Here is a 25,565-nt window from a genome sequence, read left to right as displayed (position 1 = left end):
GATCCCGGGAGCTCGGGGGATCCCTCTTGCTGCCCGCGGCGGCGGGGAGCTCTGGGGATCCCTGCTGCCGCCCACAGTGTTGGGGAGATACAGGGATCCCTCCTGCTGCCCGCAGCAGTGGGCAGTGTTGGGGGTCCCTCCTGCAGTGGTGGGAGCTGCAGAGATCACCCCCACCGCCTGCGGTGGTCAGGAGCTGCAGGAGGTCTGCCGGCCGCTGGCAGCAACCGGAGACCCTGCGGCTCCTAGCCAGGGCTGGCTGAAGTCACGGAGGTCTTTGGAAGTCACAGAATCCGTGACCTCTGTGACTAGCCTTAACTATGGCCCTCAGATCCCATTCTACAGTACTACTTCCTAGAAAGTCATTTCCTATTTTGTGTGTGTTCAACTGATTGTTCCTTCCTAAGTGGAGTACTTTGCTTTTGTCCTGATTGAATTTCATCCTATTTACTTCAGATCATTTCTCCAGTTTGTCCAGATCATTTTGAATTTTAATCCTATCCTGCAAAGCACCTGCAACTCCTCTCAGTTTGGTATTGTTCACAAACTTCATAAGTGTACTCTCTATGCCACTAGCTAAATCATTGATGAAGATAGTGAGTAGAACTGGACCCAGAACTGTTCCCTGTGGGACCCCACTCAATATGCCCTTCCATCTGACTGTGAACCACTGATAACTACTCAGTGGGAATGGTTTTCCAACCAGTTATGCACTCACCTTATAGAAGCTCCATCTAGGTTGTATTTCCCTAATTTGTTTATGAGAAGGTCATATGCGAGACAGTATCCAAAGCCTTACTAAAGTCAAGATATACCACATCTACCGCTTCCCCCATACACAAGGCTTGTTACCTTGTCAAAGAAAGCTGTTAGGTTGGTTTGACATGATTTGTTCTTGACAAATCCATACTGACTGTTACTTATTATTTTCTAGACATTGACTGCTTAATTGTTTGCTCCATTATCTTTCTGGGTACAGAAGTGTACCATAACTCCCTTTTGTTTCCCCTACTTTAGGGAAATTGGCACTGGTGTAGCTACACTGAAGTAGCTAGCAGTTAAACTCCTAACTCTGGCATGCACCATGCTTGTGCTAGTCCAACTTACTATGCAGTGTGCCCTGATGTAGGGAACTTAGAAGTCCTGGGTTCAATTCCTTTCTTCCTGTGGTACCTGGGGTCCATAATCAACCTATAAATATTTAGATCTTTTAATTTTCCTCCCTGATTTGTTGCTCTCCTCTGGAGATCACATGTATAAAGGTGGGATTTCCTGTCAGTTTACCTGAAATCACGTGTAACAGGAAAAATAGCATTATACTTTGTTCTTGTGGGATGGCAAAAACTGCCAGCAGGAGATACAATTATGGGAGCAAATGAGGGCCACGTTCAGCCCTCGGGCTAGGGGGGACTACTGGTAGTGTCCTGTCAGCACACTCTAATAACTAACTTCATGCAGCATGCTCAGCAAGCTTAAAATCTCATGTGCTAAACTCTTTTCAAGAACATGAACTGCTACTATCCTTCAGCATTCAGTTATTGCATTTTCTGGGAACTTATTAGTGTGTTCTAACAGAGCACGACCACTCACTTTGAAGGGCCGAAGCCAGCAACTTTTCTAATTCCTTTTCTAAAAATCTCTTTTCAGAACAACCCTTCCATTTTTCTTTCCAGATTATTTTAAATGAAATTGTGAAAAACACCAGGTAGCCAGGGCTGGGAAGTCAAGTGTTCTGTTTATCTGAAGAACAGAAAGAGGTAGTGCTATTTTCTCTCACGTGCCTTACTGCCTGCTATTTTCTCTCACATCTTGACTACCTCTCCAGAGATTGCCAGCTGCAGTCTCAGTGGGCATCATTTCTAGTGGTGCTTTTGGGGCTATGTACGTTGGACTGCTTACAAATTAAATGAGACCATTTCACAGCTGTCCACCAAACCCCCTTGAGATGGCAGTAATGCAGTCACTGCTGACATTGGCTGGATATGAAACATGATGACCCAGATGTGAAGAGCTCTGTGTGATAGAAGGTCCTATTTTTTGCCTTTAACATTTTTGATTGGTCATTGTATATAGCATTTTAATCCAAACACAGATGCTTATAAATGCTCAGTATTGTTTTATAACATCTGAAACTATATTAGGCACTTCACAGGCATATAAAGAAAGATATTTAGATTGTAAGCTCTTTGGTGTAGGTATCATCCCTTAGTTCTGTGTTTGTACAGTTCCTACCACAGTGGGGCTTAGTCAATGACTGTATGGCTCTTCGGCATTATTGCAATATCTAGGGGCATGGGTGAATTCTCTGTCACTTGCTGTCTTTAAGTCAAGACTGGATATCTTTCTAAACTATATATTATTGCTGAAACAGAAGTTGTGGACTTGGTGCAGAAATTATAGGGTGAGGTTCTTTGGCCTGTGCTATGCAAAGAGGTCAAATTAGATGGCCACTTCTGGCCTTAAGAGTTGTGAATCTGTGAAAACAGATAATAAGTCTCTGCCCCAGAGAGCTTAAAATATTACTGGAGACAAGAGAAATGAAGCCCTGCACCAAGAGAGCAGGGATGGGAAGAGGCAGAGAAGGATCATGAGTTCGCTTTGGTGGCTAGGCCCACATCTTGGTGGCATTTTCTTAAAATAGATGTTTTATTTTATTGCAATAGGATTATGATTAAGGCTGACTTTTTGCTTGGGGTTTTTTTGCTTGGTGGAGGTAGAAGGGGGTAGTGGAGGAGGAGCTAAGGGGAAAGAAGAATGGAGGAGGATGACAGAAAAGGTAGGAGAGAAAGGGGAAGAGAAGACAAGAAACTGGCAAGGGAATGTGTGATCTGGTAGCAAACATGGGAGACAGAGGGATGAGAGGAGCACAGACAGTTAGACAGCAGGTGTAAATAAAAACAGTCCTAAAGGTATGTTTGGTGTTCTGATTACATCTCCTTGTGGCTGGTATGTAGTATGTACATTACATGGCCCCCTGCTCCAAATTCTGCTGCTGGAAGAGTGAGCAATGCTCTGGGAGCTGGAGCTTTAAGCTCTTCTCACTGCTGCTGGGGCAGCCTCGTGTCCTCAATGACTCCTGGGGAATCCAGGGAGGGGTGTGGTGATGGAAGCTGCAGTCCAGTCTCCTGCTCCCTGGTGCCAGCATACAGCCCTTGGCTTCATGGAAATTTAAGTTGAAAACCCCTAATTTCCACCAGTGTGTAAACCTTTAGAAAATAGCAGCTCCCCAGGGTCCTTGGCAGAAGTGAGTAGGGCTTTTTGCCACAGGGCGTAACTCATCACATATGTTTTAATGAATTAGACCTACAGAAAGAAGGTAGTGAATTCTTCCCCACTTGTTAATTTCACTCTCCCTACCTCCATTTTCTGTCTCAGTTTCTCCGCAGCCATTTGTCTTGTTTTACCTCATAGCACCAATGGCCTCTTTTTTTTAAATCACAATTCTTGCTTTCGCCTCTCGGAGCAACATGAGCAACTGGTTCTCACAGCTCTCTCCGACTTGTTTCTTCAGATCACTGGACACATGAATTTCTTTCAGAATTCCATTGCCCTAAGTGTTTCTCCCCCAGCATATTGATCATTATGAGGTTTGGTCTGGTCTGGCCTGGCCTAGGGAGGAACGTTGGCCCACTGGTTTGGGCACTAGGCTGGGTCTTGGAAGACATGGGTTTCATTCCTTGCCCTGCCATGGCCTTCCTGTGTGACTTGGACTAGTTAGTTAGTGTCTCTGTTCTTAAGTTCTCTACTCATGGGGATATTGCGAGGATAAATACATTACAGACAGCGTAGAAGGTGTGTAGGGCAATGAAGGCCATATAAGAACTGTAGATAGAATAGGTGTCCGCCACTGCTATTATCACAAATCCTGTCCTCAGATGCATGTATGGAAGTCCTGTTGATATGTATCAAAAGCAGATTGGGCCACTGTTCTTGCCTTCTTTTCTTCACATGCCCCTACCTTAATTGCTGAGTTATTGCCCTTTGAAACAAAAACCTATAGCCATGCTACTTTAGCATTCAGAAAACTCTTTAGAGTTCCAGCTCTTCTGCTTTAGAAGCCACCATCCTGCAACAGATGCAGACGAAGTATTGCAGTCATGCTCACCTAGGGCATGATCGTGTGATGTGCTTAGCATCATGTTGCAGGAGGCTCTAGTCAGATTGGGCCCCCAGTGCAGAGAGGAGTCTAAAAGGAGAAGTATGGTACTTTGCAGGCTTCTGAGAGGCGTGAGTGGTGCAAACTGAGGAAAGGACTATGGCCCCTGTCCTGCAAAAGGAACAACGTAGGTGGAACCTTGCACTACATGGAGTTCCACTGAAGTTCAGGATCCACCCATGCAGAGTCAATGTCAGGATCAGAGCCTGCAATGACTGTTAATGTTATTATTGACTTGAGCCAGAGCCTGCTCCCATTAAAGTCAATGGCTGCTTTGTCACTGACATCAATAGGAGAAGGAGCAAGTCCATTGTTCATATATTCCACTCTCATAAAAATTGAGGCATGTTCTCAGTGCACAGGATGGGGCACCAGGAACCTCTGAGTTCTAATCCTAGCTCTGAAACTGACTCGCACTAGGGCACCAGGGCAAGTCCCTTAACTTCTCTGGGTCTAGTTTCCCCCTGTGTAAAATGGGGATGAGAACACTGGCCTACCTCACAGGCATGCCTGAGGGTTCAGTAGTGTTTGTGTCTGAAGATGAAAAAGAATTGTCCAGCATATGTGCTTAACATATTGTTAATCCTATATTTGAACAGAAGTGTTATCATTTGTTGTTTTGTAGTGGCCAAAGTCTGGTAGGCTGTTCTTCCTCCATCTCTAAAGTGAGCATAATATTTGCCCTACATCATAGGGCTGTGTGAAGCTTAATTCATCCTAACCTACAAGGCTCTTCGTAACCTCACTTCCAGCCATCTCTCTGTTCTCATTTCCTCTAGACTTCTCCCAGTCATTACTCCTTACATCTCCCAAGTCTATTCTTGGCAGATGAGAGCAAGGAGACAGTATCGTAAATAGGGTGCAGTATGAGAGAAGGCTTGAAGCCAAGTCCCTTGTCCTCCTTAAATCCCTCCTTGTACACTTTCCTCCAAGCAACTCCTCGTCATTAATAACTTCCACGCCCTCCTCCTCCAGAAATTTTGTCCTGGGTTCCTTTGCCCTGTTTTATTTAGACTGTTCAGTCTCTGCAGCAGGAAATCTTTAGCTAGGCGCTCTGTAAATGTACTGCATTGTGTACAGCAAGGGGCCAGAGTGTGATATGCTTGACCACATTAAGTGGCCCCTTTCTTTTGGAGTAGCCCCATTGTCTTCAGTAGGATTACCTGCAGAGTAAAAGTACTACTCAACATGAATAGTTGTGGCAGAACCTGGCCCTTAAAATCCTCAGTACTCATGAGAAAACCCTGTGCTTTTAAACCCAACACGGCAGGTCAACTTTATAAATATCATGAGCAATGATTTTTGCATTACTGTGGGCATTTTGCTTTGAAAATTCAAAAGCTTCTTTACATGAAAAAGATTAAGGCCATGGGGTTTAAAATTCAGTGTTAAGCATTTCCAGATGAAAGCTACCAGCATAGACATAGTTCTCCAGACTTTCATGTAGTAAATGTGCCTTTTTAAGGTTCAGTGATTTAAAAAAAAAACCCAAAAGCCTTTGAATAAATGTTCAGCCTCCATCTTCCATGGGATATAGTAGTTAACAGTTTTAAATGCAAATGAGGCTCAGTTCTTTTGTGTGTGTGTGTGTCTAGCTCTAATTCCTAGCTCTTTTAGTTTCTCTCAGTTATTGTGGTCTCTTTGTTCCTTGAGACATAAGGGCAAGTGGCTCCCTCTGACTCTGACAACCGCCATGCTTCATTAGTCAGGTTGTAGGAGGTACAGTGACAGCTGTCTAGCTCTTATCCCTCTCCTGGAAACTTAGCATATCAGCTCAGTGACACATGGTCCTCAATTTGAGTTGCTTCCTGAAATCTTCCATTTGATAGCACAATGCCACAGAGCTGCCAACTTATAAATGTACATTTGAGTAATTGTGCAACACTGTCTTGTTTTTCTTCGCATTACCAAAAGTTCTTTTGACGGGAAGCTGATGATCCTGTGGCCTGATTGTCTTTTATATTTTTTTTATGTGCTTGTTTTTGTTTTCAGTCCTCTAATCTCTATTGGAAGATGATGAGCTAACTCTGCATTCGGATTCAATTTTCTTTCAATAAATACTCTTTAAAACTTTCTGGTTTGGCCTTCTAATATGAGGCCTGAGTCTGGGAGTTAGGGAACAAGTCAAGGTAGTCTCAGCTCCCAAAATAAATAATGGGCATTACACAGAATTGGGCCTGGGATGTTGTGAAGGCCAAAACTATAATAGAGTTAAAAAAAGAACTAGATATGTTCATGGAGGATAGGTCCATCAATGTCTATTAGCAAAGATAGTCAGGGAGGCAACCTCATGCTCTGAATGTTTGCCAGAAGCAGGGAGTGGATGACAGGAAATGGATCACTTGATGATTACCTGTCCTATTCATTCCCTCTGGAGCACCTGGCATTGGCCACTGTCGGAAGACAGGATACTGGGCTAGATGGACCTTTGGTCTGACCCCGTACGGCCATTCTTATGTTGGCCAAGGGATTCTATGAATGACCGTGGAGTCCTGCATGTTGGCAACACGCACAGTTTTGGTCTTGTTACATTTAGCTATATGACTTTTATTTTTCCAGCTCCTGAAGTGCTGGCCCAGAAACCCTACAGCAAAGCGGTGGATTGTTGGTCTATTGGGGTAATCGCATACATTTTGTAAGTATCTGTTAATTTTATAACTATAGGATCTGTAACACATACTCACCTGTGTATATTTTTCCTCTTATCAAGGGAAGCTCACCCCTATTGTCTGAGTCCACAGTAGCTGGAAAGGATATGGGAGTCAAGATGGAAAGAGTCTGGGAACCCCTGGGCACAGGGACATGGTGATGCAGTGGTCATTCCTGCTGACTAGGGAGCTGTGCCTATAACAGTGCTGGGGATCAATGGGCACCAGCTGAAACCTGCTGTGTGTGTATGAATGTGTGAGGTCAACCTCTAGTGGTTGGCCTACAGGGAAGAGAAGGGACCTGCTGCTTGTGTTATCTATGGGAGATTCCCTTCAGCTCAAGTGAGGAACGCCGAATTATAAATGTCAGCATTCTGGGCCCAGCTCCCTGTGGGCGTATGTGGGTTAGATCGTAATTGTGTATGTTGTCTGCAGCCTTAGATTCCTTTCATCAATTGGCATTTGTACCATGTGTGGTTCCTTGAAACATGTTTAGGCTGCTGCAATAGGCTGGCTCAGATAGGCCAAACAGGGCACAGCTAACATGACAAACTTGTTCTCTTTGTTTACTGAAGCAGGGAACAACCCTGTTGCTACTAAGTATAACAGAAGCCAGGTTAGACCTGTTGATGCTTATATTTCCAGTGGTGGTATTTTTCCATTTTATACAAATGTCACAGTCAAACAACTCTGCAGCAAAAAGTGACTAAAGTGCTACAGCATCAAATTGTTCCTATTTGGTTCCTTTTCCCTTTGTGTAAACATTTGATGGCTTGTCAGCTTGCGTAACTTTTGCGTAATGCAGCACAGCTATTTTTGTGTGCACACCATATAATTGATACATTATCCATTGCTGCACAGTGCATATTGTTTGTCTGTCAACTGCATTTTCTTTTAGTCCCGAGTATAAATTTTATGACCTGTTTTCCCCAGTGCCACCCAAATGGTGGTTTACTTCTTCTTTTTTAAGTATATTGCACTGTTTTTCTTGAACAACAACAACAACACAATCCTAAATAATGTCAGTTTTCCGACACTTTCGCTGTTCTGCTTGAGTGTCTGCAGTGTTCTCCTCTGAAAACATTGCTGACTGGTGGATTTTCCTCAGAGCAAGTTTTAACAACAGAAGGAGGCAGCAGAATTTTGCAGAGAGAATTAAAGCTATTGGCACTGCTAAATCCCTAGAGCCAAATCCTGCCTTTTGTAGTCTCAGGAGCACTGAAGGAGCAGAGCTCTTCCAGGCAGGATGGACGTATATTAAATAGGGCTGTCAAGCGATTAAAAAAATTAATTGCGGTTAATCGCACTGTTAAAAAAGAATAGAATACCATTTATTTAAATATTTTTGGATGTTTTCTACATTTTCTAATATATTAATTTCAATTACAACACAGAATATAAAGTGTACAGTACTCACTTTATATTTATTTTTATTACAAATATTTGCTCTGTAAAAAACAAAAGAAATAGTATTTTTCAATTCACCGCATACAAGCACTGTAGTGCAATCTCTTTATCATGGAAGTTGAACTTACAAATATAGAATTATGTACAAAAAAACCCCTGGATTCAAAATAAAACAATGTCAAATTTTAGAGCCTGCAAGTCTACTCAGTCCTACTTCTTGTTCAGCCAATTGCCAAGACAAACAAGTTTGTTTACATTTGCAGGACATAATGCTGCCTACTTCTTGTTTACAGTGTCCCCTGAAACTGAGAACAGGCATTCACATGGCACTATTGTAGCCGGCATTGCAAGATATTTACATGCCAGATGCGCTAAAGATTCATATGTCCCTTCATGCTTCAACCACCATTCCAGAGGACATACATCCATGCTGATGATTAGGGCCCTACCAATTTCATGGTCATAGGCTTTTAAAAAATAGTAAATTTCATGCTTTCAGCTTTTTAAATCTGAAATCTCACAGTGTTGTAATTGTAGGGGTCCTGACACAAAAGGAGTTGTGCGGAGGTTGCAAGATTAATTTTTTTTAATCACGGTTAATTTTTTTGAGTTAATCGCGTGAGTTAACTGCGATTAATCGACAGCCCTAATATTAAATAATTCAGAGATCACTGAGGATGCCATTACTCATTAATATTCCTTTAAAAAAGAGTGGTGTTTACTGCCCTCAAGCCCTGCCACCTAACAGCTGCAAATATGGGGCTGCAGGGCCCAAGGCACATTGCTGAGTGAAGCACTCCTCCTCATGTGTTTTCCTGAAGCTTTGAGTCTTAGGTTAGTAATAGAGGGAAAGTCTAGCAAGGTTTTTCTGTCCATTTTTAAGTCAAGCCCTCAGTCCTGCCTATGCTAAGCATAGTACTTCAGCCTGGCTCAGAGGCTAGATGGTAGAGAACAGCAGGCCAGAGGCTTGGCCACTATTAGCATCTCTTTCCCAGTTACAGTTCAGTGTAGAGTTTTTACCATAGAAATACTTATGTGTTGTTACGGCTACACACAAGCAGGCCTGGCTAGTGCTGTCTGGTTGTGCAGAGATAAAATTAGTCCATGTTCTATCCATGTCCTCAGCTCCATTCAGCCATGGCACATGCAGTCAAATGCTTTTTGCTGCTGCTGTTTCACTAGTTGCTTTTACGCTCCCTAATACCCCTGTTTTATTATTAGTTGTGTCGGAAGGCAGGAGCAGTGCTCATGAAGATGATCAACAGTGAACCCCTCTGCAGCACTTGGTTAAGAAATAATCCTCCCAGTGATCTGTGTGTAACTATCAGATAGAAGGTTTCAGTCCTGCCCCTTGACACGTGGCTCAAGCAATGTTACCAATATACACTCTTTTCACACCAGTGAAACTATGTGTTTTGCAGGCATCAGTGCAACAGTATCTCCTATTTGTTTTCAAAATCAATGTGTGCTTGTGTTTTTCAAAAAAGATACACATACTGCTCTGAAGACTTAAAATTCCACTACCCTATCGGGAATTCCCTGCCCAGCAGGGTGAAATCCATTGAATAACAACGAGGTCCTATAAGAAGAGGTGGAATTTTAAGGCTTCTGGATTATATATCTAATAGGAATCTAATTTTTACTATATACATTAGAAAGTATAATAATAACAATGATTTGCCATACCAGCTATGACATAATGTATTTGCCACACCATTACTCAGACATCCCATCTCCAGTAATACCCAATACCTGATGCTTTGAAAGAAAGTGGAAGCCCCTGAGATGGACTTAGCCAATGGTAGATGTTCGGTGAAAAAGAGAATAGGATTCCCTCCCAGTCTTCATAGTAAATAGCCCTGCAGGCTTTTTGATACCACATTGATGGGAACAGTATTAATGCCTGGATGAAGAGAAAGTGACCAGTTTAGGATCTTCAGCTAAGATGATAATTGGCCTGAAATGAGTGACTACATCTGACTTTATACTTGCATTATTCGCTCACACTTCCAGAATAACTCTCTCAACCAGGCAGAGAATGCTACTATATCTAGACTGGCTAAAAAGTTCCAGTGGGTGAAGGTGAAGCCAATACCTGCTTAACAAGCCAGGCTGTTAGTTCCAATCATTGTGTGTGTTGAGGGGGGTGAGATTCAAAGTAATTTCTGGGCAGAACAGAAAACATTTACCAGAGCTTACTTCCTCTTAGCATGTCACCGTCGTTGGATTTAAAAAGATGGCAGTTTAGGGGAACCCAATTCAGAAGCAGGGCATAAATGAAAAATGTTATAAAATATTGTTACTGTTAGTGATTTAACTACATCCAAACAGAAACACACACTCTCCCAGGATAGTCTTGAGCTTATGACATTGAGAAAACAAACTATTTCTTATGCATTGCTATTTTTGATGAATATTTGGCTATATAATAGATCATAAGCACACAGAAAAATGTAACCCTGATACGTGAAGATGTCTTAGGAAATGCTACCCTTCTTTCAGTGCCAGCCTCTAATGCTTTTTTATAAATCACAGCCAGATTTCAGCATCTGCTGCAATGGAGTTTTTTTAATCAAAAACTCATTTTATATAAAAAGTCATTACTCACAAGAACTAATTTTAGCAGCTTGCAACTTCCTCTTATTCCAGTTGTAACATTTTCCAGTTTGAAATAGCTTCATTGTTGGGCTCCGTTTCCCACTGGTGACAAGGCAGTTTTGGTATGTGTTCAGTTTAATAGAAAAAAGAGTGAGAGACTTTATCAAATTCCTATCCCATGGGTTTGGACCCACACGGACAAGCTCATGAATGCCAGGTAGCTAAAATTCTGGTCCCTCAGATTCTTGTACATGGCGAATTTTAAGTTAATGGAAGCAAAAAATAGAAAATTGCATTATAAAGTTGAAAAGAATTATGGGTTGCAGCATGTTCTGCTTGAGCCTCTGGTTATTTATATTTAACAAATTATTGATAGAGTAACATCGTTACTGTTTTACTATTATTATTTGTTAAGCAACAGTGATCTGTAGAAGGCAGTTTCCTTCCCAAAAACCGTGCCATCCCTGTTGTTGGGTTGTTTTTTACTTTGATGTAGATGTGCATGAAATGATACTAATAACTTTATCTTGAAATGTTCCCAAAGTACAGTACAAAATGTAACAACCTGATATACAGGAAATAATTCCCACTACCACTGAGACAAAGCCCCCTACAGGGAGAATTGTGGCAGGTTTAGTAATACCAAGCATCACTACCCAATACCTTAGGAGAGGAAATGAGCAACGACATCCATCCGACACTGCAGGGGGAATTAATGAAAGCAGAATGTGGTTACCCATGTTGGAATTGGCCAGGATGCCAGAGTTAAACCCTGGGAAAATACAAGCCAAAATCAGCCCTTCAGTAGCTTCATTATTCTTGTTAATGTGCTCAGTGTTCTCCATATTGTTGTGCCCTGGAGAGCTGTACGGTTCAGAGGTGGTAGTGTCAGCCAGAACGAGTGTCTCTGCTCAAAATGAGAAAAATACGTATATTCCAACAATAAGTAACACTTGGACAACTTCCCATACAGGGCATTGCTTCAAAGTCAGACCTGTCTGCCCCAGGCCTTACCTCTACCCATTACAGAGTGTAAAAGGGGAACACTCACCCCCACTGCTGCCTGGGGACAGGTATGAGTGCAGCAGGTGGCTACCCCTTTTCAGTTATAGTCCTGTCCTTCAGCTTCTCCAAGTGCTTCGGGGCTTTCACCTTATTATGGGCACTTTGCTGGTCTGGGCCCTTGAACAGTCAGGGTCTTCCCCAGCTGGACTCTACTGAGGTGAAGGCTTCTGTTGATGCCCTGTCTTTTGGGAGTGGCTAGGGGAGGCTGGGTCCATCCTCTCCCCCGGGCTCCAATCCAGGGCCCAATGGTGAGTAGCTATGTCCTGCACGTTAGGATGCTGCGCAGCTGCCCCCTGGACCACTTCCTACCCAAATTGCCCTTCTGCTCATGGAGTAAATTACAGAATCCCAAATAAAGTCTCTGACCTTCCCAACTCTCTCCTTTGTAGGCCTGATCAGGTCTGTTTTCCCAAGTCTCAGGCCACAAGAGCTCTTGGGAAGTAATTCCCCAGAACTCAGAGCAGAGTTCTGCTCCCTTCCACTGCCTACTCTCCTCTGAGCTATTCTACTTCCCCTTTTAAGCCCTGTCTCCAGCTTGTACAGACTTTGCAGGTGTGGCTGGGCAGGGCCGCCTGAGCCCATTGCTGCTCCTTAACCTCTTATTCTCTAGTGTGGGGTTTGTGCACACCTCACACAGAGATTTCAACATGTGCTATTATATCAATAAAGAGTGTGCATGATTTACCCTGGTACGTTCTGCATTGCAAGCTATACGCTGACCATATGCATGTGATGTGTAGAGCCTCTCCTGTAAGTGGAATCACAACCACTGTGCAGTGGGAACTTGTGTAGCTTGTTTTGTTTTGTTTTGCTTTGGTAAGGAAATAGGTACATTAAGCAGGCCCCTACAGCACTTTCCCTAGAACATCAGAAAACGTGGTTCTCTTTTGCGAGTCCGGCTGTTTTTCTCATATTAGCATCCCATTTTATTATTTGGTTACAGGTTGGGAGTAAATTTGGGGAAGGGTGGGAATGGTAGGCACAGAGAAAACATAAGAAACAGCCAGTTGCTATTTCTGATGTGGCAAGACCCTTAAATAGTCTTTAAAGTGCTTATTTCTTTGGTGAAACTTCAAGAAAATGATGACAGCTAACAACTGATTGAAACTCCCCCAGGGTGAACTAGAATTTTCCCACTGGAGAGAGATTGTGTATTTTATTTTGACTATTCGCATAACTAAAGAAATGTAGCAAAACCCTCTGAAAAGGAGGTCATTTTTTTCACACAGGATCTTCACAATGGGCCAAATCTAAGTCACAGGGATTTTTTGCTAAGTAAGGATCAAGTAAAAACTAGGTAAGAACCTTGGAATTTGGCCCAGAAAGTAGAATTCCACTACAACTTACTGCCATCATAAATTGCATGTGGGATGACTTCAGGACTCCGAGCAGGGTCCTTTCCCATTTTGCCTTGCAAAACAAGTCCATGCTCAGTGTAAAATCCAAACTCATCTCCCTTCCTGGGTTCTGGCTCTATTAAACAGATTATAGATTCATAGATCCATAGATATTACGGTCAGAAGGGACCATTATGATCATCTAGTCTGACCTCCTGCACAATGCAGGCCACAGAATCTCACCCATCCACTCCTGCAATAAACCTCTCACCTATGTCTGAGCTATTGAAGTCCTCAAATCATAGTTTAAAGACGTCAAGGTGCAGAGAATCCTCCAGCAAGTGACCCGTGCCCCATGCTACAGAGGAAGGCGAAACCCCCCCAGGGCCTCTTCCAATCTGCCCTGGAGAAAAATTCCTTCCCGACCCCAAATATGGCGATCAGCTGAACCCTGAGCATGTTGGCAAAATTCACCAGCCCAGATACCCAGGAAAGAATTCTCTGAAGTAACTCAGATCACACCCATCTAACATCCCAATAAGATGACATAAAATTCTGCTCATACCTTCTCTCCATGCTTGGCTTCTCCTGGGGTTCCTCTCTCAGGGCTGCCCTGCCCACACCCTATATCATCTTTCCCTAGAAAATTGCTGCTATCTCCGATATATCCAGGTAGAGGTGTACTGAACCATCTGGCTCAGTGAATTGGCAAACCCACTTACTCCTAACAGGGTGGGGTGTTTCAGCTGAACACTACCAGCCACATACAAGCACTTCCCTATGTTCAACATTAACAGAGTTTCACTCTATGCCAGTTCACCTATTAGCAGGTTCTGTTGCATTGCCCATGGTAGGAGACCTTGGAAATGTCAGGGATAGTTAATAATAGCTAATCAGCTGGAGCAAGAGCTTGTTCTTGCACTGTGATGAGAGGAACATGTAAATATCTGAATGGAGCAGGGAAATGACTCCTTTAGTTCTGGAGTTGCCAGCAGAGCTGACCAGATGCAGAGAGTGGAGCACATTCCTCTAGAGGATGGTGCGCATGCCCCCCTGGAGGAGCCGTGGAAGGGACTACTCCTGCTAAGGGAGAATCTCTCCTTGAGCTCTTTCTTGGGCATATGTTTCTGTACGGCTCCCTAACACAGGGAGGTATTTAACTGCCACCATCTGTCCCTGCAATTACCTGAAGGCGGAACATTTTTCAGCCATAAACCTCTGTAAACCCAACTTAGCTCTTGTACCTCGGTCAAAGTAATCAGTATACTGTACACTTTAAATGAGTTATTACTCTCGCTAGAGCCGCCTGACAGGACATGCACATGCCTGTTCACTGGAACAGGAAGGAGCGTGCAGACCACGAGAGCCAAGGTTTGTAATTTCCTCAGGACTTTTTTTTTGTTTGTTTTTTAAGGAGGATACTGGAAAATGCAGGAGAGTGGCCAGGAGGTATGAAGCCTCTTATATCTAGATCCCGGGATAAGAGCCCACCCAAGGAAAGAGTGATATATTTCGACCACCCTGTAGATTGGTTAAAACCAAAAGTTAAATAAATAAATAATAAATAAAATAAAAATAGTGAAAAAAATAAAATGTTGAAATTTATATAACTAATTTTATGTACAATTATGTACAGTTTATTTAAATAAGTAGCTCTACTCCCTGCAGCTCAGCAATACAATTCGGTATAACCCACAAGTAGGAAATGAGCCATTCATAAGTTTCTATTTCCCTCCCGGTCATTCTCTGCCCTTACAGGTCTTCACTCTTCATTCCCAATATTCCAATATCGTTGGGAAAACACCTTTGAGGATGTGGGCCTGAGGCTCCTCAGTTCCCAAGTCTCTTCAGCCCTTTTGAAAATGTCACCCTTAGTGCGCCAAGGTGGGTGAGGTAATATCTTTTATTGGACCAACTTCTGTAGGTGAGAGAGACAACAAAAGTGGGTCCAATAAAAGATACTACCTCACCCACCTTGTCTCTCTAATATCCTGGCAGGGGTGAAAGTAAGGGGGTACGGGCCGGTATGGCGTACCAGTAAAAGGTAGCCGCCAGGACCAGCCCGTACCGCTGACTTTAAAGCGGCCGCTGATGGTGGGGGGGGGGGGGCGGGGCAAAAGAAGTAGCTGCCCCGGGGCCACGATTTAAAAGGGCCCGGGGCTCTGGCTGCCTCTGCCGCTACTGCGGCTGTGCCGGCCAGAGCCCTGGGCCCTTTAAATCACCGCTGGAGCCACGGGCAGCGCGGGCCAGGGAGCACAGACGGACTGGCTGGGGGATGCTGACCCCCCCAGCCCCACCCCTTCTGCCCAAGGCCACACCCCTTTCGGGGGGGCCAAAGCGGCCCTGTACCAGCAAAATCTGCATTTTACTTTCACCCCTGTATCCTGGGGCCAACACGGCTACAGCTACACTGCTTACCAATAGTGTGTAGCCTGCAAAGTGAGCAGCACTCTCCCACTCTGGCATGGAAAGGCTACAGAGTAGAGTGCTCACACTGAGAGAGGCTAGAATTCTAGTCAGTTTCCTTTCTGTGTGTAAAGTTTTAACTACTACCCTTTGCTGAAGAGCGAAACTGGGTAGGTTCCTTTGTATCAAGAGCTCTACTCCTGAAGGTAGCTGCACAAGCAAGATAACCATAATGGTATTATTCAGGATGAATAGCTTCCTCTCCGTGTGTATATCATGGAGGCATGATCAGTCCCTGTGACTGCGGGCTCTGAGCGTTGATATTTGCCATAATAATGTAGGTTATGTTAATATTCTTAAGCAGTCATAGAGTTAAGTAACTATGGCGCTTTATCCCAGTTGTCTGAATTATTTTTATTTTATGTTTTCATTGATCAGGCATATGGCATGTCAGGTCTTGTTTAGATGCATAGATAGACGGTTGTGATCATCTAGTCTGTCCTCCTGCATAACACAAGCCATGGAATTTCACTCATTGATTCCTGCATCGAGCCCAATAACTTATGGCTGAGTTAGAGCATGTCTTCTAGAAACACATCCAATCTTGATTTAAATGTAAGAGCTTGGCTGGTGTGAAAACATCTTATCAGTCTTTGATGAGGACACTTGCCTGCAGCAGAGTACATCTGGTTTGAAAGATAAAAGGCCAGATTTCAACTTCAGTTATAGCTCAGTAAATCCAGAGTAACACTACAAATTCCCATGGAGTTACTCCAGATTTATTCTGTTATACCTGAGATCAGGATCTGGCCCAGTATATAAAATATATCTATAAAGCAGACTGAATCTTCAGAGTTAACAAAATATTGATAATTTTACTCTGTGTGTTAAGTGGGTTTAAATAACCTCAAGGGCAGGAAGCTGGCTCTGTGTTATACATAATGCTACTTTTTTATATTTTACAGATTTTTTTCACTTACTGCTGTTGTTGCTACAGACTAATGTTTCAGATAAATCCTTTGTTTGTTTACAATGGCTGGCTCTCTTGAATTAAATACTTTATTTAGGTTAATCATCCTGGGGGTTAAGAAAACGTTATGAAAATATTATATGAGTTCTGTATCGGACAGGTGTGTGAAAAAACAATTCACATCAGGGCCTAAAGAGAAGTGTAATCAGGGTGCTTGAATTCTCATGATGTTTTTTTGTAGCTGCTGCCCTGTTAAGATTTGCTCCGTCATGGAATGGGCAGGAGTAAAGCTAACTTGTCGTGGTGTTTTCTTTCTCCTTAAGATATCAGCAGCTTGGGCCAGCAAGTCAGAAGCAAATTCTTTGTCTGGGAAGGGTAGAAGAATAATGCTGTGATAGTTGCAGTAGTCTCATTTGCTGCCTTTGTTTCCAAAGCGGGAAAATAATGCCTTTTTGCCAGTTGGATGGACTGACTCTGTTCTCCAGATGATATTGAACAGTGTGTGGAACCATTAACAACCGCTGATCTATCACTTCTTAACCGTTCTGCAGGAATTCCACAGACTCCTGCCTCCTTATTTCCCTTACACTTCTTTACAACGCTGTGGAGTTTGTCAATAGTGAATTCGCCAGGATCATTTTGTGTGTAATGGGTCAATTCATCAGCAGCCTTAATGTCAGGGTGCAAAGAAATTGGAGGTGCATTTCAAGTTCACTCCAGCATGCCATGCACTCCGCTTCTGTATTGATTAGTTGGCCAGAACTGGAGTAGACCACTCTGAATGAATTACATTTCTCCTCAGTGAGGTCGCATAAGTGTTTATATTAGGAGGCAATGTCGTTTCTGGCAGAAGCTGTGACAATCAGGTTCCAGACACTCCCAGGGGGTCTGAACCACAAAAAATAAGCAGTTGAATCAACTGATTGTATACAATATCATTGTACTATAAAAGTGTATCTAGTAAGGTCTTTTTTGAAAGCCAGTGACACACTGGTGATTAATATAATTGTGAAATGCATGTATTAACACTATATGAGGAATTATGGATACTCATTGATATTATACTTTAAAGTCTGTGGCCAAACAAAGGGAGAAACAGGTTTTCTTCCAGACAGGAGGGAAGGCAACTATCTCCCTGTCACCAATGAAATAAAGCATTGTAGAACCAAATCAGTGGACACCCCATTTACATAAGAGTCAACAAGAGGACGGGAAGTCCATAGGAAGAGAAGAATAGCGGGAGTCATCCTGACCCTGGGGGCAAAACAATGAGTTTGGGGAAATATAAGGAAAAGCAAAAGCCATGTTGGTATCCGTCATTTGGGGACAAAGGGAGCAACATTCTGTGAACAGTGGATCCTTCTGGCTCGAAGGCTGGGGATTCTGGTAGCTTGATGTAAGTGAGAAAGCTGCTTAGGCCATGATTGTAACTTGCTAAAGGTATGTTTCAGTCACTAGACTGACATAAGTGTGTTATAAGAGATCTGTCTCTTTTTCTCTTGCTTAGCATCACGTAAATCTGCATTCTTTAGTATTGCTATAAACCATCTCAGTGCTGTTATATTAAAGTGAAGTGTGGGTCCTCCGCTAAACTAACAGGCTGGGATGTGCATGGCCTCTTTGGAGGCAGCATACTTAATAATTGCTGTGAGAGAGACTGGACACTGCAGAGAGACATCTCTTGGGACCTGGGGTTCACGGAATGATACTTGCAAGGTAAGATTTAGACTGGCAGAGTCTAAAGGAGTTTGCTGGTGAGGCAGACAAACCAGTTGGCAAGGAGCTGTCACACTGTTTAAGCTCCAGCAAAGCTCTCTCTTGCTGAGGCGGTATGTTAACACGGTGGCTTACCGTTCTGGGCTCCCTGCAAAGAGCATCACAGAAGCTTCCTCAAGTGTGATGGCTTTGATTTCCATGAAAGGTTTGCAGTCAGCATGTATTACTTTATTACAAGCACCCTGTAGCTTACAATATGGGACCACACATTACTTCTCAAATGAGCCAGGCAACGTTTTTCAATGATGGTTAAGAGATTAACAGAGATCCAGGGCTTCTTGGCACTTTGTTTGGGGGTCCAGTGATGTCATAGTGGCATTGATTGTGTGGGATCTGAAGTCCTTTCAGGTAAGTTCAGCATCAGTACACTCTGGCAGGGCTCAGACCTGTTCAAGATTTCAACTGCACAGTGATTTCGAATGCTATAGTTTTTTAGGTTAGATAAATCAAATTTTGCCAACCCAATCACTGCTTTGCCTGTGCTTTTTAGTCTAAGACAAATTTGCAGAGACTACTTTATGTTCTTCAGTGGCAGATGGACAGTTTTCAATGATAAGAGATTATCATGTAATCAAACATCTTCTTTGTTTGGCCATTTTTACTCTGACAAGTAAATTGGTGAATTTGCTTCCTGTGAAACCAGGTGTTCATAATGACAAGCTCATGAGAAACACGCAACTGTAAAAAGTGTTCACCTTCCAGGGTAACAAGCCCAATAACGTTTTTTCATGCTTTACTCAAATTATCAACAATAGCCTTAAATTCACCCAGGAGAATGACGGTGTCGTCATTCAGGGTAGTTCACAGAAGATTGCTGAGTTGATTGTAGATCTCGCTTGTTGTCATCAGAAGCTTCATTGGCTGGAGCATAGCAAAGAATAATTGTCCATGTTCCATGCTTATGCTGGTGCTGGGCTTTGAGTAGGTGACTGGAAATTGGTTCAAACGAAGAGAACAATTTGCAGATATGACGTTTAAGGAGGAGACCCACTCCTTCCTTTCTCATGCCCTGAGCACCTGACTGCATAAGATGATAGTTGTCTATTCTTTCTTCCCCTCTATCTTTAAGGTGGGTTTCAGTGAGGCCAGTGATTGGCATCTTTAACCTGGACATTTCTCTAATGAGCAGCTCCTTTGAGCCTTCCTTATTCAGGGTTAACACTTTTTCTGTTCAATACATAAAAGACCCCTACATGTGAGATTAATTTTTAATATATCATAAATCACATTGATCTGAGGCAAACACATTCGTTACTTTCATAGCAGTTACTAGCCCATCCAACCTTAGGCCTGGGCCCTGTGGGAAAAGATGAGAACCCCAGAGTGGGCTCCATCCAGTCTGGCAGGATTGGTGTTGCCCTGTACAGTGCATTGAGCACAGGAGGTTAGACTGCCTACCAATGAGATGTGGCGGTACGGTTGAAGCAACAAGTGCAATACCAAAACTGAAGCTGCTCAGATGAACGCCTCTCCCACCTCAACCACTCTGACAGGGAGTCACTCTGGTTGATCTTGAAACTCATAGTCCTCTCTGACTCACTGTGTAGAGTTTCTTCTCTTACATGACTCCTCGAGCTGCAGTCCTGTAACTGGGAAGAGAACTGCTTTCTTCCAAACTAGGTTGGGTGTTCAACAGAGTTTCATTGCCACCCCAGAACTCTGCAATAAACCATGTGCTTGAACAGACACTAAGTAAATGCATTTTAGGCATGCATCTTGATGATAAGAACCTCTCCAGCATCGATTTTGCCAGTGACATAGTGCTAGTTGTCAAATCAATGCACAAGCTGACTGCTGTGCTTAAAGCCCTGGAAAGCTCAGCTGCAAAAATCAGCCTGAAAATGATTTGGGGGCAAAACCAAAATTCTTCCTGTCAGCAATTCTGAATACACTGCAGGTTCTAGCATATTAGTGGGCAACCTCCCAGTCGAGATCGTTGGTGATTTCACCTACCTCGGCTCTGTTGTTGGTAACGTGGGCTGCACCGAGAAAGAACTAGAAGCCATCATTGGAAAAGCAGTGTCAGTAATGGGGTGCTTCATCGAGAGTGTCTTATGCAAACTGAACACCCTGATAAGGAGAGGGACAAAGCTGCAGATATATAATGCTTTGGTGGTCAGTATCCTGATCGATGGGACTGAAACATGGCTCCCACTGTCAAGATTAAAAAGATTAATTCAGTACCATTCAGATTAAGCATCTTTGAATGATTAAAAACATCGAATTGTAGAAATTCAAGCCAAATGAAGATACCTGTCTTCTAACTAAACAGGTCCTGTGCTTTCAAACGGTTACCCAGTGCTCTCTAAGGTGGTATTGTCTTTTGTTCCAAATGCCTGTTGCCGGCACCCAGTGCCGAGAGGCTGAACAACAGCTGGAGTGGTTCGTTACCCGGTGTGCTACACCCAATAATCACAACGGGGTGGAGAAGCAGAAAAGTTTATTTGCAGCTGCAAAAAGGTACAGGGAGAATAAAATCTCAAATCCTGCACAACAGAGCAGGAAATTACACAGGCTTTTATACATCCTTTTTTCCAGCATACTTATCCAATAGCAAGCTGCTCCAAGTATCCATATAGCCAGCCAATCCAGTTTCCAGCTAGTTCCCTGATTCTCTGTATCATTTGTTAAACTATACATAAAGCTGCTTTATTCAGCATTGTTCTTCCATATCTCCCCTGTTTGGCCTTGCTTAGTTTCAGGCAGTCTGACTCTGCAACATACTGTTGCAGATTCTCAGCATAACTGCTGTGTGTGCCTCCAGGCGGGGGGGCCAAGGACACTTGGGCCTAGCACGCAGAGCTGCTGCGAGTGCCTCCAGGCAGGAGGGGAGGGGGCAAGGACACAGGGGCCTAGTGCGAGGGGGCTTCATTGACACTTGTGGTCTTCCATCCCCTCGAGTTACCTAGTGGCCATGCCCCAGTGTTCCCAACATGCCTACCAACTTCTCTGTGATAATCATCTTCGACTTTGACCCAATGAATGCAGGATGGAAAAGACCCCCTCAGACACAGTGGCCGGACAGCATCAATAAACACTTGTTCCTCATAGGTGTAATGTGCCAGATTTGACACAGGACAGAACATTATGGAAGCATATGGCCCTGACACTGCTCAAGTGACAGCATGAGAACTAACCTAGCCTAAAGATAAGGGATGAAGATTGGTGCAACTCAGTGCAGACATAGTACTTGGAACAGAGCAGATAGAAAGGTCCTGTGTTACTGTGAGCACAATTTGCTTAAATGCTGGATCAATCTCTAGAGTACATTTGTCATTTTACAAAGGTGATGTTCAGACCTGTATGTAAAACAAGACAGCTGGGGGAAATCTTTTGAACACTTTAATTAAAATGCCACTGCTCATCTGGTCTAACTATACAGACAATGTTTTATGTATGCTAACATTCTAGTTATCTTAGTGCTAAGCTTCCAGAATGTCTAGTTATAAATACATAGGGCCAGGAGATTTGCCTAAGTAAAGATAAAACAAGGATTCCAGGTTTGGATCGCTTTTTGTTAGGTGGATGCAAAAGATCAAGCATTAAATTTATTTGTTGTTCTTTGTCAAATATACCTTGTTAGCATCTAGATACTATGAGGGCTGGAGCCAGATAAATACAGTAGGTACATAGTGAGAGAGATGATATGACACCTACAAGAAATTAGCCAACTAATAATGGGTAGGTTGAGACACAGTTGGGTAGAACTAGAATGTATTTATTTAATTTTAAAAATATATAGAAAATTATCTATATGTTGGGTGTATTCACCCTCCCTTGCCCTTTATCAATATGTTGCTTTTCCCCTTAAAATTTAAGCTCTTTGGGGCAGGGACTATGTGGGTAAACAGTGCCTAGTGCATTGTGGGTATTACCCAAATCCAAATAATAATGATTGATAAGTACAGCTTTTCCTTAGCAGTGATTCGGGAGTTTTATTTTCTATGGGACATTAAGAGTAAGATGGGATGGATGGGCAAGCAACCTTCCCCTCATAGCTAGTGCCTCTGGCAAAAAAGGAACGGTACACTTGCACTGCAGCTGGATACGTGAATGGCAACTCCTGTAGATGTATCCACACTAGCTGTCCTCTAGTTAGCTTGCTAAAAATACCAGTGAGGATGCTGTGGTACAGGCTTCTGCGTGGGCTGCACACATAAGTACATGCCCAGGAGGGCCAGGCAGTCTTATGCAGCCAGCACTGAAGCCTGCGTCCCCACACCCTCACTGCTGTTTTTAGCGAGCTAACTAGAGGACAGCTAGTGCAGGTGTGTCTATACGAGCTGCCATTCACACCCCTGGCTGTAATGCAGATGTACCCAGAGAGCGCTCAGGGCTGGTCCTGATGCTGCCCCTACCTTGCTCCAGCCAGCAGAGCTTGTTACAGGTGCCATGCTTCCTTTGTGCACTCCAGAGTTCCGAGGGTAGGGGATGCCTGCCAGCCTAGTGAGCCTCTGCACTGTCACCCAATTGGAGCCGCGTGGGCCCTACACCACTGGAAGGAAGTCGATTTAAATTGTGTGTGGACTGTTCGGGGGGCCAGAGACTTCAGAAGGGCTAAGGAAGGCCATGGAGAAAGGTCCCAGCTGTGATAGAAGCTGTGCAGTGGGTTCTGATCTCTCTCTACAACATGGAGCAGCATCCCATGAAAACTTTCTCTACTCCCCGATAGGGGCAGAGATGGATGAGGGGGTCATGGCTATTGTGTCTGATCCTGTGGGTCCATTGGCCAAATGCCCCCAGCGGGGCACAGATGGCTCTGCCACTCTGCCACTCTGTAGTAGCAGCTGTGCCGGGGTTTCAATGGAGAATTCCTGCATAAAGTCCATCTTCATTTGTGCTTCGCACAGGGGTCAGGATTGGGCCTTCAGCAATCAGGACTCTGTTTGTAGCTGCAACAAGGCACTTGTTCCTGACAAAAGAGAGCATCTATTAGAGAAGCACGTGACTCTTTTGGGAAGCTTGAATGTGCCATGTATTTCAGCCATGATTCTCAAATATGAATTCCTCCTCCTCATTTGTTACCTTCTCCCCAGAAAGCGATTAAAGTGTTTCACATCCCCTGATCTGTTTTGTTTATTAGGCTCTGTGGATATCCTCCGTTTTATGATGAAAATGACTCCAAGCTCTTTGAGCAGATTCTTAAGGCGGAATATGAATTTGACTCTCCATATTGGGATGACATCTCAGAGTCTGGTAAGGAGCTCATTTAATTGCAATAGCCATTTCTTGCACATTCCTTCATATTACTGAAGTCTACCATTCATACTTTCCAAGGGTGAAATTTAGATCTCCATAGTATGCCCAACTCCTGTTAACTTGAGGTCAGAGGGAACTATATGTTCAACTGAGGGCAGGCTTTTAACCCAAATATTTTTTAAGCATCATGGGAAATTATTTCTATGAGAGCCTCAAATTAATTCCTGTCTCCTCCCAGTGTCAGGCATAAAACACCAAAACTTGACTTGTAGAGAAGACCATGACATGAGAATTCGTATTCAGCCCCAAGAAAACAACATACTTTCTTTTTTCCAGCATATCTGAATAAAATGCACATTTTCATCTGTCTCCAGTAATAGAAAACAAAATAACTCAGCGTTTTTGTCCTGAATGTGTTTGCTGGCCTGATTGATGGAGCTGTGCAGTGTAAACAGGAAAGAAGCAAACCCAGGAAATCAATGAATGAAAATGGCTAAAACAACAAGAAAAGAAAAATCCCATCAGTCCCTTGGGAAGGGAGGGCATGTGGTCAAGTAGTTATAGCACTAGGCTGGGAGTCAGAAGTTCTGGATTCCATTCATGAATCTGCCACAGACCTCCTGTTTAACCCAGGCATGTTATTAAGGTATGTGTACACTGGCGTTGGAGGTATAATTTCCAGCTCGGACAGATGTACATGTGCTATTTCTGATCAAATTAGCATGTTAAAAATATCAGTGTATCCACCACAGTACAGGTGGCAGGATGGGCTACCACCCAATTATGTACTGAAGTCCCAGGCAGGATTGTGCTTGGGGCAGCTAACAACTTTCTAGTGCTACAAAATTTCATACTGTGTACATCTGGTGCCCAGATACCATAGTGATGGTAGAAATCCATCCAGAGGAAGATTTAGGGAATTTAGGAGCACAAAGCTGAAAGTCAGTGGGACTTCTCCTGAGAAATCCCCAGGGTACTTTTGGGAATCTCCCCCAAATAGATCAGATTAACACGAGGAGCCTAAATCAAGCCACTTCATTCCAAATTTGGCTTCTCAGACAGGCACTTAGGTCACATTTTTCAGGCTGCCTCATACACCTTTGATGTCCTCCCTTCAACGGTCTTCTCTCCATTTAAAAGTCTCCTGAACACACACTGCTTCAAGCCCGAGTGAGCTGATCACATTCACCACCTATTTTTCTTATATTTGATATTTAAAAAACAGCAGCCAAAACATTAACAGAACCACCCAGATGTGACTTGACTGAAATGAGTAATCACAGGCTCTGTAACGCTCGTCCTTCTTCACCCCATCCCCTCACTCACGGTGTCACATTTAAAATGTAGCACACAAATCCTTTGAGGCCAGTGACTGTGTCTTCTGTGAAGCCGCTAGTTTACTTCTGGGGAGGCCTATTAAATAATGATTAAATGGTTAAAATAGGAATGTGGAAATTTAAATATCTGTCTGACCTCCCTAAGAAAGAGTTGGAATGCTCAGTCTCTGTGCTCAAATTTGATAATTGACTCCTGTGTCTTTATTATTATTAATCTTGCCTATTGGGCTAGTCTTATGAATGGCACACTTCATTTTGATGAGGGTCTTGTATGAGTGGGCGGGAGGGGGAGGGAAAGGGGAAGACAGTCATCGTGTCATACATCAGTGTCCTTAAGACGAACCTTTAAATACCACGGTGTGTCCTTGCTTCTCCAGATGTCAGCCCAATTGCTTTTGCTTATTTTATTTTATTTTTTACAGCTAAAGATTTTATTCGGAACTTGATGGAGAAAGACCCTAACAAAAGATATACCTGTGAGCAAGCAGCCCGGCACCCATGGTAAGCAACTAACACAGTACTTCTGTTGCAATGACCTCAAGAAATGAGACTTTTCTTTAATTTGTGTGTTCAAAGACGAATGTTTGCTGCACTATGCTGTATACGAGCCTTTGCTGAGTAACTTATTGCTGCAACCCCTGTCTTTGGCCCCTAGTTCTCCCTGCTTGT

The 25,565-nt window shown here is 43.4% G+C and overlaps 1 protein-coding gene across 2 annotated transcripts in view; it reads left to right on the top strand.

Moving 5' to 3' along the window:
• CAMK1D (calcium/calmodulin dependent protein kinase ID) overlaps positions 1–25,565 on the top strand; it is a 390,557-nt gene that overhangs the window by 337,844 nt on the left and 27,148 nt on the right. For both annotated transcript variants that reach the window (XM_073328749.1, XM_073328750.1), the window contains exons 6-8: positions 6,713–6,788; positions 23,444–23,556; positions 25,319–25,397. In XM_073328749.1, coding sequence (XP_073184850.1) covers positions 6,713–6,788; positions 23,444–23,556; positions 25,319–25,397 — 268 coding nt within the window. The remainder of the gene's footprint in view (positions 1–6,712; positions 6,789–23,443; positions 23,557–25,318; positions 25,398–25,565) is intronic.

Source organism: Lepidochelys kempii, chromosome 1 (genome assembly GCF_965140265.1).
Source record: "Lepidochelys kempii isolate rLepKem1 chromosome 1, rLepKem1.hap2, whole genome shotgun sequence".
Lineage (NCBI taxonomy): Eukaryota > Metazoa > Chordata > Testudines > Cheloniidae > Lepidochelys > Lepidochelys kempii.
Note: the sequence above shows the minus strand (reverse complement) of the source record. Positions and strands in the feature narration are given on the sequence as shown.